This window comes from the organism of the source record quoted next, unplaced genomic scaffold (genome assembly GCF_019419815.1).
Source record: "Pyrus x bretschneideri cultivar Hongxiangsu unplaced genomic scaffold, Pyrus_bretschneideri_v1 Contig6, whole genome shotgun sequence".
NCBI classification, from domain to species: Eukaryota; Viridiplantae; Streptophyta; class Magnoliopsida; order Rosales; family Rosaceae; genus Pyrus; species Pyrus x bretschneideri.
In genome coordinates this window covers 3,690,338-3,706,313 of record NW_025999798.1, presented here as the reverse complement: position 1 = coordinate 3,706,313, position 15,976 = coordinate 3,690,338, and the positions used below count along the sequence as shown (strand labels likewise).

At 38.9% G+C, this 15,976-nt stretch overlaps 1 protein-coding gene across 2 annotated transcripts; it reads left to right on the top strand.

Annotated features, from left to right (window-relative positions):
• The first annotated feature begins 413 nt into the window (after positions 1-413).
• LOC125471539 (protein DETOXIFICATION 29-like) lies at positions 414-15,275 on the top strand. Of its 2 annotated transcripts, XM_048572055.1 has the most exons (7): positions 492-910; positions 1,121-1,662; positions 4,362-4,448; positions 14,029-14,085; positions 14,168-14,525; positions 14,652-14,738; positions 14,904-15,275. In XM_048572055.1, the coding sequence occupies exons 1-7, from the start codon at positions 554-556 to the stop codon at positions 14,991-14,993; spliced, it is 1,578 nt and encodes a 525-aa protein (XP_048428012.1). In that variant the 5' UTR covers positions 492-553; the 3' UTR covers positions 14,994-15,275. The 2 variants fall into 2 exon arrangements, with proteins under 2 accessions (XP_048428013.1, XP_048428012.1); XM_048572056.1 differs by lacking the exon at positions 14,029-14,085 and having other exon boundaries at positions 414-910.
• The last annotated feature ends 701 nt before the right edge of the window (positions 15,276-15,976 follow it).

Genomic DNA, 15,976 nt, shown 5'->3' with positions numbered 1-15,976 from the left:
TAAAAATTGAACCTATTTCAAAAGTCAAAAGTCACTAAAAATTGGACATATTTCAAAAGGTAGTCTATAAAATTAGACCTATTTCAAATTTTTCCTTTTTTAATTACAATTAACCATAATTAGACCAAAAGCCTGTCAAGTCATTTAAAACGAACAAAGGGTAGGTGTCGAAGTTTAATTCGTCTAGAACACCAGCTGTCAATCTGTGTTGGAGTGATGGTAACCTGCAAAAATTTCTCGTGCAGCACATGGAGGGATTTTTCCATGTGATCATCACACACGAAATGATATATTACGTGTTTCTATATAAATGATGGATTATGTGTGTTAAAAGATTAATAACTTAAAAATTAAATTTTTTTACAACTTGTATAAAAACACGTGATTTACTATCCGCGTTCTCGTCACAACTAAAAATTTCTCCAGCATACGTGGCAAAAGGGATCCTCGCCCATTTTCCATACACTGACTTAGGCTTCCACGCACGTTTCAGTTGAAAATTTCTCGACACCTACGCAAACGCAATCGCAAACTCTCTCCCTCTCTTTAATGTATGGCGGATAACAAGCAGCCGCTTCTGCCGCCGACAGACGAGTTTGATCATCATCACCTGCACGACCACCTAGAGTCCCTGGCTCCGCCGGCAAACCCATCTTTTACTTCCACCGCTTCCTTCACTCCCGATGCAGACGACATCTCTCCCATCGTCAGCGTCCGCGACTTCTTCCGCGAGTTCTTCAAAGAAACCAAAAGGCTATGGCTTCTCGCCGGCCCCGCCATCTTCACCTCCCTATGCAAGTATTCCCTCGGCGCAATCACTCAAGTCTTCGCCGGCCAAGTTGGCACCTTAGACCTTGCCGCCGTCTCCATTGAAAACTCTGTCATCGCCGGCTTCTCCTTCGGCGTTATGGTACGTATATCTCCCCCTCTCCCATACCCTTCAATCAAATATAAAAAATATGAATATCCATATATGTGGATTTTGTTCCACGCTCAACACTCACTACAAGAACTGGCAATAGTTACTAATATTAATGTCAGTAGCTATTGTCAGTTTTTTAACTGTGACAAAGACCCACTGAGTTTGAATCTCACATATTAATTGATAATATGTTTGAAGCTTGGAATGGGGAGTGCTCTCGAGACGCTATGTGGGCAAGCATTTGGAGCAGGGCAGCTGGACATGTTAGGAATCTACATGCAGAGGTCGTGGGTGATCCTCAACTCCACTGCCGTACTCCTCTCCTTTCTCTACATCTTTGCTCAGCCACTGCTCAAAGCGATAGGGCAGACCGCCGACATATCGAAGGCGGCGGGAGTGTTCGCGATATGGATGATACCGCAGTTGTTCGCGTACGCCATGAATTTCCCGATAGCCAAGTTTTTGCAGTCGCAGAGAAAGATGATGGTCATGGCGGTGATATCGGCAGTGGCTTTGATCCTGCATACGCTGTTCAGCTGGATTTTGATATTGAAGGTCGGGTGGGGACTGGTCGGTGCGGCGGTCGTGCTCAACGCGTCCTGGTGGTTCATAGTTTTAGCTCAGCTGGGTTATATATTTTCTGGGACATGTGGTCAAGCTTGGGTTGGATTCTCATGGAAGGCGTTTCATAATCTTTGGGCTTTTGTTAAGTTGTCTCTCGCTTCCGCAATCATGCTCTGGTAATTAAAACCCCTTTCACGCATCTTTCTTTTGTTTTCTTGTTCCGGCCCTTTGAATTCTTTTGTTTTTTATCTTTCACAATTTCTATTTAATTTTCGACCATTTCATCGAATGAATTAAAAATAATTAATGAACATAAATTAATAAAAAGTGTATGTAAGGTAAAAAGAAATGTGTGCATAACACTATCCTTCTTTTATTGAAAATAAATAAGTAAAAATTTTAAATGCTAAAATAACAGAACTTTTAGTGGTTACATTGTCACGTAGTACTACTAATTCAATTACAATAATACGGTAGTCTTAGTAAATAAACCAACTCATTATAACATAAATAAACTGATGTGACCACAAAAATAAATGTTTATAAGTACTGAAAACACAAAACACATGGTGTGTTATTTCATGTATTATAATAAGAGTGGATGAGTTTAGAAACTAAACAATATCACTTTCTTTAATAGATCACTTGGCGAAGTTTTTATTTATCAGTGTTCTAAAAAACAGCCTAGGCAGCCGCCTAGGTGCTGGGCGTGGTGGTGTTGATGCGATTAGGTCTGAATCGTTAAGAAAAATCGGAGAGCTATTAGGCACTCGCCTAGGCGCTCTTAGGCGACCTGGGCGGTCTAGGCGGAGTGGAGGTTTCCTGAGAAGAAATTCCACCGCTTTGGCTCCCTTTCTTTGTGCACCACCACCTTCTTACCTGTTGCGACTCCCTCTCTCTGAAATCCAGAAGAAGAGAAATTTACAATTCAAAACAGAAAAAGAGGAAACAAGAAAAAAAAGGAGAATGTATAGAAGGAAAACGGAAAGAAAAAGAAAGAAGAAGTGGAAAAGAAACAAGATGAAGCCGATGAGAAAAATGAAAGAAATAAAATGAATAAAAGTTTTCGGTTTTCACATCAAAAAGGAGTCTCTTGATTGATGTGTGAGGGATGGGGACTAGGGATTAAAGGTAAGAGTCACACATGACCACCCACGTGGTGCTTTTTGAAATTTGGGAAGATGCATGCACCTCTTCACATCACACCACAAACTGACACAAGTGGGATTTTTATTTTTATTTTTATAAAAATTAGATATAATCATTCAAAATATCTTAACTAATATGACATATATTAGTGTTTTTAAATTTTGAACTTTGGATACTAGTTTTGCATCTTATCATTTTTTATTTATTATTGTATTTATTAATTTTATATAAGTATAATTTTTTTGTAATGGTCAATATGCACTTACTTACAAGATGTACAAGAAATTTACCTAAATCCGCCTAGGCTGCCTAGCCGTCCGTCTAGACTCCGTCTAACCGCCCGACTAGCGCCTAACGTTTTTTAGAATCTTATTATTTATTAAAATTTCCTTGTTTCAAATAAAATATTTATTTTTAAATTGAAATAGAAATGAGAACTAACTTCATTTCAAAATTCTCGTGGATTTTAGTTGAGTAAAATTTCGTAATCCGATGCCAAACTTAGATTTTGAGTCTCGCGTGTCTACTATTTCACTACCGAGACATCTTAAAAATTCATCGTATTCCATGAACATGATATTGATATATATATATATATATATATATATATATATATATATATATGAATGAGGATCCTCGCCAAATCCTCTCTATGAGGATCTTGAGAAGCCTTCAATCACATTTATTTATCGTACATCGTGCAATAAAAAATCTTTGTAGATTTTTTTTATTTAAAATTAAATATAAATAGCATCTGACATTCATCCTCATAGAAGATTTGATGAGGATCTCACAAAGAAGATCTGGTGAATATCCACCCAGTGCGATGCACATAAGATATGACAGACAGATATCCCAAATATGGTTGTATCAAACAATCACATAAGGGTGTGATATCCACACATCCCTTTTTACTTCTCTCACACCTTTTTAATTTTTGATCGTCGGATTGGATGAATTGAAGAAGATCAATGTACAAAAATTAACTAAGGGTGTAAAAGAAGTAAAAAAGGATCCGTGGATAGCACATCCCAAAACAAATAGTTGTCATACCCATTTCAATTTTATAGAGGTGGATTCAACTTTACAACTGTGCCTTGGGCCATGACAAATGAAAGATTGGAACCACGAAGATAGTCAAAGTACGTACTAAAAATGCTCAGCTTTAAATACAAGTAGAAACGCAACTTTGCGATCACACCAGCTAACAAGCACCACCGTGTCTTTATGTGTGGATAACAATAATCTCCACATAGGTCGGACCGGCTGAAAGCTTTATGTCTTATTCTTCAACATGATTTATAATTGCCGTTTCTTCTATTGGTCGGCCTTTTGCTCCCTAACATATGATTTTATGTTTACTTTTTCTTATGCTTTTCGGCTTTTGCTACCAAACAAGTAGCCCACACCACACCGCACTTACTAAGTTAACCAGTTTAGGATATCTTTGATAATTATTTTTAGTAAATATTTTTATATTGGTAACGGTAAAAAATCTAAATAAGGTCAAATTTTAAAAACTTAATAAAGAAATTATCAAACAAGTTTTAAATTAGTTGTTCGTTATTAGTTTTGTGAAATGCGAATAACAATTATTTACAATATTATAGATTCTGTTAAATTCTAATTTTATATTATATCTATTGGTTTCATAGAAATCCCGAATGATCAAATGAATTTCCAGAACAAGCTCATTTGATTTTATGTTTTTTTAAATCTTGTGCAGTTTAGAAGTATGGTACTTCATGGCACTGATTCTCTTTGCTGGGTATCTCAAGAATGCAGAAGTTTCTGTGGATGGCCTATCCATATGGTGAGTACTTAATCTCTTCATAACTCTGCTAATTACATTTTAATTTTTAGGTATTTTTTAGAGACATTGTCAAGCCTAGTTCATCTTATAAGCATGTGAAAAAATGTCTCATGGCACAAGTGGTCCTCTATCATAGTGGTAGAGGATGTGGATGCAAATTTTTTCCTCTTTGTTTTTGGACAAAATTGCACCTACAAAACAAACAACACTTTAGGTCAAGGCCAAGAGTCTCATGCGCCCACGATGAATTTGGGGGGGGGGGGCTTTGGCCGAAGAATCTCCGATGCCAAAGTTATAATTTTGAGCAAAAAGTGTTTGGAGAATTTGGAGAATTTAGCAAAGGTGTAAAACTTCGTTTTTTTAGAGAAAATGGGGTAGTATGTATAGGGCATGGCCAGTCTCCTTTGGCGAGATGGTGACCAGTCCTTTGTGGCATTTTTGGCAGTTTTGGGTGTAATTTGTAGTTAATTAGCCAATTAATAGATTAGTTAGGTAATAAATTAGTTAATTAGCTAATTAATATAATTTGAAATGAATGTTTTAGGGGTTACCTTGTGGAGAAGATTTGATGAGGATGGATGAAATATGTTTTGAATAAATACCTATTTTGGGCACTTTTGACTTGATTATGGGATGATTGCCCACTGCCCGTGCGTAGGAATTCCAGTATTCATTGAGGGTAATTTTGTCCTTTTAACCATAGAATCCACGTGCCGCCTCCATATTTTTCTTGATTATTTTTTGCTCTACAAATGCCCTCACACTTACTGGGCTGCTAAAGGGCAGCAGGTGTAGATTCTCACTTGGACTTGGAATTAGATTCTTCTAGGAAAGGGAAATAAATCGCCTCCAAAACCTATTTAAGCCTACCTTAAATAGGGGTTAAATCAACTTCGGAGGGCAATTATTTATCCTTACAAGAAAGAGAGAAAACTAGAGAATATTTATTCCCCCTCCCCTAGCACTCTTCTTTGCTTATCCGTGTAAAGAACAATCTTCCATTGATTTCTTTGTCTTCTTCGTGCAGCATCGATGTAAGAAAAACTTAGTTCTCATTATCTTCTTCTTAGGTGGTGCTGTCGTGGGGCAGCCGTCAGGGTGGTGCGGCACGTTGGTCGGCAAGGGTCAATAGTCGTCTTGGCATGGGCCTAGGAGGTGGGCTGCTTGCCAAATATAAGGAAACTGCTTGAGTTTGATTTCTCAGCTGCTGTAGATGGAGCAGTCGGATGAGTGAACTGTTGAGTGCAAAATGGCTGCTGCTCCCTGACCATTCGCTGTCTAGTTGGTCTTCAAGCATTCGATCTTTTGAGCTATGTGGCCTTCTCGCACTGGAGAGCTTACCCAGATGGGTGTTGAGGAATTAGTTTACTCTATCATACTAGAGAGTAATTAGTTTACCCTCTCACACTTAAGAGCAATTGGTTTACCCTATCGCATTGGAGAGCAATTAGTTTACCCTATTTCACTGGAGAGTAATTAGTTTACCCTTTCGCACTGAAGAGCAATTAGTTTATCTTCTCGCACTAGAGAGCAAACCCGGATGGGTGTCGGAGAATTAGTATACCTTATCGCACTGGAGAGCAATTAGTTTACCCTCTCGCACTGAAGAGCAACTAGTTTATCCTTTCGCATTGGATAGCAGACTTGGATGGGTGTCAGGGAATTAGTTTACCCTCTCGCACTGGAGAGCAACTAGTTTATCCTTTTGCATTGGAGAGCAGACCTGGATGGGTGTCAGGGAATTAGTTTACCCTCTCGCACTGGAGATAAATTATTTCTCAGACTGGGGAGTAGACTTGGATGGTTGTCAGGGAATTAGTTTACCCTATCGCACTGGAGAGCAATTAGTTTATTCTCTCGCACTGGAGAGCAAACCCGGATATGTGTCGGGGAATTAGTTTACCTTTTCGCACTAGAGAGCAGACTCGGATGGGTGTTGGGGAATTAGTTTACCCTCTTGTACTGAAGAACAATTAGTTTACCCTCTCGCACTGGAAAACAATTAGTTTACCTTCTCGCACTGAAGAGCTTACCCAGATGGGGGTTTGAGCAGTCGTTGTAGACAATAGTTAAGCCTGGCTTATGAATAACTTCTTGAATCTTCATTAAGAACACATAAATGGATCAATTGTGCTGGAAGGTAGAAATTGCATAACAAACTAGATAATCCTCGGCTTGTAAGGTCTTGTTTGTAGAGCTGTTTGAGACTTCGAACTTATTTGGAAAAGCTTTGACAGGGTTCAGGGGGTGATGAAGATTTCCCCTGCTTATATAGGCCGTGTCGCTAACCTGTCAAGATACTTATCACACTGACCCTCATTTCTTAGCTTCTCAAGGTATTGCTTTCACGTCTGGCAGCCGTTGGTAGTGTGGCCTGGTCGTTAATGGAATGCACAATACTTTGTCTGATCCAGCCTGGTAAGATCGTTTTTATAGGTGGCGGCAGCTTAAACCAAGGTTCCTTCTTGAACTTATGGAGAATTTGGCCGATTGGAACTAAGAACTTGGTGAATGTTTTAAGCGTGGAGTATTCTTTGGTCGGGGAACATTCCATGCGTTACTTTTCCGACTCGTTTTTGTTAGACTACTTGGCCTCGTCCTATAGCGCGTGCTTCTCCGCCAAAGCATACGAAGTTGCTAGGGTCAGTTTTTCTCCCATGATCGATTTTCCGAATAAAGGGTGTTCGGTGGGAAACCCATTTCTGAATGCTGTCATTGCTATGTCTTCGTTGCAGCCAACAATCTTGGCCTTCTCCACTTTGAACCTCTTGACATAGTCGTGAATTGGTTCCCAAGGGTCTTTTATGATGTTGAAGAGATGGTCGGATATCCTTTTGATTGAGCGATTAGACGAATACTCCTTAGTGAAACTAAGGAAAGTTCGTTGAAACTGCGGATTGACTGTGGAGGTAGGGTGTGAAACCAGTCTTGTGCCTCGCCTTGTAGAGTTGTGGCCCAAATTTTGCACATAAGCGCATCATCGTTCCTGAAGATGATCATGGTACTGCAGTAGTGCTTAAGATGTAGATTCGGATCTTCGTCTCTCTTATACAAAGTGAAGTAAGGCATAGTGAATTCGTGAGGGGGATCTGTCCGCTCGATCTCATCCGTGAATGATGACATGCTTATGTTGGTCATGTCTCATCGAAGCGCATCGTCAGTAGCCTTGTTGCGCGAGAAATTACGCAATCATTCAGTCAGGAGCCTGTCAACTTCTTTTTGAATTTGCCTCTGCTGAGGCAGTAGAATTTTCGGCTGCCCTTGTGTCACACCCCAGACCCGACTCGGTAATAAAAACTCAAACCCGAATCCTGCATGAGTTTAAAGTTACATAATTAAAAGGAAATTGGAACGGGTTGGAAACTAAAGTCCTCTTATTAAAATAACTCCAAAATCCTTACAGGGTGTACAAAAGTAATAAATTAAAATCCTTAAAACTCTTATCTAACACAACCTCAGCTCATCCATCACCTGTCTTGCCAAATAACTCATCTGTAAAATAATAGGTGAGGGGTGAGCAACAACCACCATCGCTCAGTGAGTAGAATATGAAATATGCCAGTCAAGCGATGCCATTTTAACGTACTATAAAATAGGATAATAATATCAAAGCTTTAGCCACGTAATTCCTTGTCACATCATCCCTTTATGTGTTCATTATATCCTTCATAAATTGTAACTCACCACGTGACCCCTACTGGGCATCCTACCCTAATGTGCCCGTGTGCAGTTTACATTTTTCCCTCAGATTAATGCAACACTAAAGCTCCATGAACAATTCCAATTACTCACATATCACTATATTAATAATTCCGAAAGCATTTCTACAAATTCCAACATGCTTGACTTGAAATAGAGAGATATTTGTAAATAGATCAAAACCCACGATAGCTCGTGTTTTTCGTTTATCAGAAAATAAGAATATTTTGAAACACATTACATAAACCACTCACCTCGATAATCCAAGCTTTGGCAAGACAACCCAAGTAACATCTCCGCACACCTCAAACCCTAACTTTCCCTTTTCTTTTCTTTCTAAGCTCTCACTTTAACGTCTATATAAATATATACGCACAACATATATATATATATACAAGTATGTATGAATGTACACAATGCGCGTGCGTGCACGCACACACACACCAACCTCTATGTAATGCATGCATTGCATGCTATCTCCATCTCTCTTTCCTACGAGAGCTCTCAAGCTACACACCGCCTCCTTTCCAAAAACAATGGAGCGAGGCTCCTATTTATAGGTTAGGGAAACCGGCAACAACTTAGTTGCAATTGGATGGTTTTGGCAGTCTCAAAGGTAATGATAAACTAGTGTCCTAAAATCTTTCCATGCAGCCACTTTTTGATGAAGACTAAGCAACCTATATTGCTTTTTCATCAAACCTATAATCACACAAGTAAGAAATATAAGTGACTAAGCACTTAAACATATCCACACCTGCCACCTCCAGGTTCCATGTTGCACCATTAATTACCTATAAAATTGGCATCTAAAACTCTAAATAAATATTTATCTTAATTTTAAAATACGGGATCTCACAATCTAACCTCCTTAAAGAAATTTCGTCCTCGAAATTTCCTAGACCTTCGAGTCTACTCTTAAAGTTCTATATCACTAGCTCAATTCAATTCAACCTATCTAACTGGCTCCACAACATTCCAAGGGTATCTAATAACTGGGCTTTGATACCGGTCTGTCACGCCCCGGACTCAGCTCGGTAATACAAATTCAAACCCGAATCCGAAACGTGAGTGAAAAGCTACATAATTAAAAGGAAATTGGAACGGGTTGGAAAATAAACTCTTCTTATTAAAATAACTCCAAAATCTTTATAGGGTTTACAAAAGTAATAAATTAAAATGCTTAAAACCCTTATCTAAAACAACCTTAGCTCGTCTATCACCTGTCTTGCCAAATAACACTTGTCTTGCCAAATAACTCTTCTGTAAAATAATAGGTGAGGGGTGAGCAACAACCATCGTCGCTCAGTGAGTAGAATATGAAATATGCCAATTAGGCAATGCCATTTTAAATGTACTATAAAATAGGATAATAATATCAAAGCTTTAGCCATGTAATTCCATATCACATCATCCCTTTATGTGTTCATTATATCCTTCATAAATTGTAACTCACCACGTGACCCCTACTGGCCATCATGCCCTAATGTCCCTGTGTGCAGTTTACATTTATCCTTCGGATTAATGTAACACTAAAATTTTCACGCTCCATGAACAATTCCAATTACTCACATATCACTATATTAATAGTTCTGAAAGCATTTCCACAAATTCCAACATGCTTGACTTGAAATAGAGAGATATTTGAATATAGATAAATCTCATGATATCTCATGGTTTCCGTTTATCAAAAAATAAGAATAGTTGTAACACATTACCTAGACCACTCACCTCGATAATCCAAGCTTTGGCAAGACAACCCAACTAACATCTCCGCACACCTCAACCCCTAGCTTTCCTTTTTTCTTTTCTTTCTAAGCTCTCACTCTAACGTATATATAAATATATACGCACAACACACACACACACACACACACACACACACACACACACACACACCAACCTTTACGTAATGCATGCATTGCATGCTATCGCCATCTCTTTCTTCTACGATAGCTCACAAACTACACACCGCCTCCTTTCCAAAAACAAAAGAGCAAGGCTCCTATTTATAGGTTAGGGAAACCGACAACAACTTAGTTGCAATTGGATGGTTTTGGAGGTCTTAAAGGCAAGGATAATCTGGTGTCCTAAAATCTTTCCACGCAGCCACTTTTTGATGAAGACTAAGCAACCTATACTGCTTATTCATCAAACCTATAATCACACGTGTAAGAAATATAAGTGACTAAGCACTTAAACATATCCACCCCTGCCACCTCTATTTTCCATGTTGCACCATTAATTACATATAAAATTGGCATCTAAAACTCTAAATAAATATTTTTTTTAATTTTAAAATACGGGATCTCACACCCTAGTCATGACCTATTGGTCTAGGCCACTCTTCCTTATGCTCAACTCATCTATATCATGGCTGTGGTGTATGTATGATGTTTCTGGCGAGCGAGCAGGCTGTTTGCATGCTGTCGGTTGAACTTGAGTCAGATTGAGTGATTGCTTCTCTCCATCCGTCGTGCTGCCTACTCCAATGTGAGGTGGAGAATGCTCATTTTGAGTTGTGAATGAACACTTCGCCTAAAAGGTTGTCCATGTTGATAATCGAAGTATGGCCTCAACCATGAACGTATGCTCGTCCGTGGGCTTGATCAGGAATGCATGCTCTTCCGCGCGCTAAGATGAAAGTATATGCTATCCCAAGGACTCAGGAGGGAGGGTAAGCTGCTAGAACGCTCGGATAATGGCTAGTTGAAAGGCTGCTTGCTGAGACGCTGCTGGAGAGGTTCTTCGTCTGCCCTTATCCTACTTCGGGACACCTCATCAGGGGCACGTTGCATCTCGGTGTGCTGCAAGAGCTGATTCACCAAGGTTGTCTGCTGTGCGAAGGCGCTCGTCGACTCTATACCTTGTCGAGACAAGTATTGTTCTCCATTTGGGTTGGAAAAGCTTGGAAGAAATGCGTTTGCTTGAGCAATGTGATAGACTCTGGGCACGAGATTTGAGTTGGGAAATGTCAAATCCGCAGAGAAATGTGATGAAAATGCCCCCGGCTCAATCTTAGGCCCAGAAATTTGAAGTCGAGATGGTTGAACTAATATTAGACTGATTTGGGTTGCTTAGAAAGCTATGGGAGCAGGTTAGGCCATGGGAGTAGACTGAACCGTGGGAGCAGGCTGGGCCATAGGAGCAGGCTAGGCCACGGGAGTGGGTTGGGCCACTGGAGCAGACTAGACCGTAGGAGCAAGCTGGGCCACGGGAGTAGGCTACTCGGCGTGTGGCGCACGTGGGTGCGAGGCTAGGGCTTACGTTGTTAGGGCAGCGGTTTGGGCTGCTTTTAGTGCTTGGGCTTCCTGCTGCAAAGTGGCGTGGGCCTGAGCTGGTGGCTGCCTCGCAGCCCCCTACTCATCGTGGGCTCACTGCTATGGAGCTGGTCTACTCCCCACTGCCATTGTAGTCTCCATGGCTCGGTGGTGCTCCTTGGTGGTAAAGTTGTTCCTATTGCCATCGTGTTGAGCTTCGTGGATCATCTTGGTGGGGCTACGTCTCGTCTTCCATCATTCGATCCGGATCTTTGAACATAGGAAGTTTTGTTCGTCAAGGTTTCCAAATCCCTTGCCATTGTACTTTATTTTTAGAAATAAAAATTCTAAGAATAAGAACGTACGAAAAATTTACAAATGAACAAGAAAACGAAAAACCTTAAATGCGAGAGTCTTCTATGAGTGTGTGACTCAACTCTTAATGAAGGCACCAATTTGCTGATGAAAGCTTATTCCTTCTTTTTCTTGGATAAAATTGCACCTACAAAACAAACAACACCTTAGGTCAAGGCCAAGAGCCTCATGCGCCCACGATGAATGAGGGGGGCTTTGGCCGAAGAACCTCTAATGCCAAAGTTAGAATTTTGAGGGAAAAGTATTTAGAGAATTTAGAGAATTTAGCAAGAGTGTAGAACTTCAGTTTTTAGGGAAAATGGGGTAGTATATATAGGGCATGGCCGGTCCCCTTTGGAGAGATGGTGACCGGCCCTTTGTGGCATTTTTGGGTGTAATTTGTAATTAATTAGCCAATTAATAGATTAATTAGGTAATAAATCAATTAATTAGCTAATTAATATAATTTGAAGAGAATGTTTTGGGGGTTATCTTGTGGAGAAGATTTGATGAGGATGGATGAAATAAGTTTTGAACAAGTACCTATTTTGGGCACTTTTGACTTGATTGTGGGATGATTGCACACTGCTTGCGCGTAGGAATTCCGTTGTTCATTGAGGGTAATTTTGTCCTTTTAATCCTAAAATCCACGTGTCGCCTGCATATTATTCTTGATTATTTTTTGTTCCACAGAGGAGTATTGCACTTGCATCACGACGTGAGTTTGAACCTCGTTGGTTCCTTAATTTAACATCTAACCTAACAAATTGATCGTTTATGAATGAGGCGGGCTTTGACCGAAGAACCTCCGATGCCAAAGTTAGAATATTGAGGGAAAAATGTTTAGAGAATTTAGAGGATTTAGCAAGAGTGTAGAACTTCAGTTTTTAGAGAAAATGGGGTAGTATATATAGGGCATGGCCGGTCCCCTTTGGAAAGATGGTGATCAGCCCTTTGTGGCATTTTTGGGTGTAATTTGTAATTAATTAACTAATTAATAGATTAATTAGGTAATAAATCAATTAATTATCTAATTAATATAATTTGAAAAGAATGTTTTAGGGGTTACCTTGTGAAGAAGATTTGATGAGGATGGATGAAATAAGTTTTGAACAAATACCTATTTTGGGCACTTTTGACTTGATTGTGGGATGATTGCACACTGCTTGCGCATAGGAGTTCCGGTGTTCATTGAGGGTAATTTTATCCTTTTAACCCTAAAATCCATGTGTCGCATGCATATTATTCTTGATTATTTTTTGCTCCACAGACGAGTATTGCACTTGCATCACGACGTGAATTTGAACCTCGTTTGTTCCTTAATTTAACATCTAACCTAACAAATTTATCGTTTAAGAAATTGGATTTTTTTTTGTTTTTTTTTTTTTAGCATAGACCACACTTCATTTAAAACATGAAATCTATAAATTAATTAAACAAAGAAATGATATGATTAAGAAACCGTCCCTTTAATCTAAAATTGCCTGATTGCGCATAATATATATATATATATATATATATATATATATATATATATATATATATAACTTTTTATGATTACCAATATTTTATCCCATTTTGCGGGTCCACATAAAGAAAAAGATAAAATCAATTTTGTTTTTTTTTTCCCCATACTTTTGGACTCACGAATTGGAAAAACTTCTTTCTGTAAAAGCACTTTTCCCCTCTGTTTTTTTGGGTCAAATCACTTTTCTCTTTTGATTTCATGCTTCTAGTCATCAGAAGTCCTTGACAAATTTGTATTGGAAGCTTGCATCATTTGGATTACTGAGTGAGGTTCCTCTCTGGATCCAATCGTATTCATTCATCGTAAATCATGTGGTAAGAAATCATTGTAAATCTTTTTATTTAAAATTAAATATAAACAATACCTGACGAAACTGGCCACACAATGTACGATAAACAGATGTGATTGGAGGATCCTCAAGATCTTCACAAAGAGGATTTAGAGAGAATCCTCATTCCTTATTACTACGTACACTTAGTTATCTCTATTTTCTAATTTAGATATGTTCTTCCTCTTCATCATAGACTATCGCGTTGGAGTTCTCTCTTCTTTCTTTAGTCTAATTCAAAGTAGAAATATCGCTTGTAGTAAAAATTATCTAGTGTCCTTAATTTGTTCAACATAATATAGCTTTTGAATATTGTCAATGTAGACATTATAAACAATTTTTTTCTTCTGGTTTATGAAAAACTGGATTGAATTGACTAGTTTTTTTATATATGCATTGTTGAATTTGTAGCATGAACATATTGGGATGGACGGTCATGTTGGCTATGGGCATGAACGCAGCAATAAGGTCAATTTTTAATTCATATCAAAGTCCACAAACTTTAGAACACACAAAAATGTCTGTCGTAATGAACTCAAACATTTTGCAGCGTGAGAGTGTCAAATGAACTAGGAGCAGCTCACCCAAGAACAGCAAAGTTCTCACTGGTAGTAGCGGTAATAACTTCCTTTTTGATCGGGGCTATCCTCTCGCTCATCCTCATCATCACCCGGGACAAATATCCAGCCCTGTTCTCAAGTGATTCGGAGGTTAAAGCTCTCGTGAAGCAGCTTACACCATTGCTGGCAACCTGCATTGTTATTAACAACGTTCAACCAGTTCTTTCTGGGGTTGCAATTGGAGCAGGATGGCAGGCTGCAGTAGCTTATGTGAACATAGCCTGTTACTATGTCATTGGGGTGCCCTTGGGCCTAATTTTCGGCTACAAGCTTGATTGGGGTGTTAAGGTAAGTTTTCATTCATATTCCCACAATCCCACCTCCCAACATTTCGTTGGTTTTAGTTTTTACATCGAGAGATTTTATTAGCACTTCAATTGTTAAAATTAACATTTATACGACGATCATTTTCAGGGCATATGGATTGGAATGTTGTTAGGGACGATCCTTCAGACTTGTGTCCTTTTCATAATGGTTTATAAAACCAACTGGAACAAGGAGGTAAGGGTTTCAATTTACTCCCATTTCGTGTGCAATATGTCAAAATGACGTGATGGGCGACGTGAAAAGAGGGAGATCGATTTACACAAAAGAGTATACCGAAGTTGCACTTTTAAGCTATTGGCTAAAAGAGACTGATGTAATTTATGTACATTAACCATGCAGGCATCCAAAGCTGAAGACAGGATAAAGAAATGGGGAGGGGCAACGGTGAAAAGTTCAAAAGAGGATGGAAAATTGAATCCAGAAGATTGATCATCGTCCACAATTAGGCCAAAATTAATTACGACGAAAAAGTTTTCATATCCAAACATATGACGAGCAAAATGCTAATTTAGAGCATCTCCATCTGAGGCTATAATTTCACAGTTGGAGCTCCAATGTTACCGGTCTGCTGAAGCTGAGTTAGACTTTGGCATCAAGCTCTTGGCGTCAAAATAGGCAGCACTGTCAAATCCTTTATTTTGATTTTTTAACTAATTCTTCCTTATCTCTAAAAAAGAAGAGAGAACTTTTTATTTATGTTCTTATATTTAATTGTCTCTTCCTTCGTTAAAACAAAGTCATTAATATTTTCATAAGAAAACTTGATTAATTTGTTAAAATTTTACGTATATTGATATAAAAATGTACCAAGAAATAAAATGTATCAAAAATTCAAATGTACCCATAGGTAATAAAAATTACCAATATAATCAAATGTACCTCTAATAAAATTGTAGAAAAAAATGTTCAACCAAATTCTTAAAAGAAACAGATGTTTAATTAGCAAAATTAAAAAACGAGACACTTATATTAAAATGCCCCGACCGTGTGGTACATGAACAGATGCCCTTGGCACTTCGGTCGACAGAGCAACTTATATGGACAGAAACGCCATGACGATTACAACCACATACGCCTCTGAGGGACCATGCAGTTTTAATGCAATCTATAATCTCTGCAACCGTTTGGTATACGAACACATGCCCCTCATGGCCTCGGTTGGGACAGCAACTTAAATGGGGTTTCTGTGCATATTGCTGTCCATCTAAGTCCTGCTGGAGAGGGGATTGCTGCCTCACATGCCCCTCATGGCCTCTGGGACAGCAACTTAAATAGGTTTTCAGTCCATGTTGCTGTCCATCCAAGTCCTGTTGCTGGAGAGGGGATGGCCACTTTTCTCGAATTTGTCCATAAATGAAAGTACGTTCAAACCAAATAATGCCATCCACAATTATAATAGTACTGATTTTTTT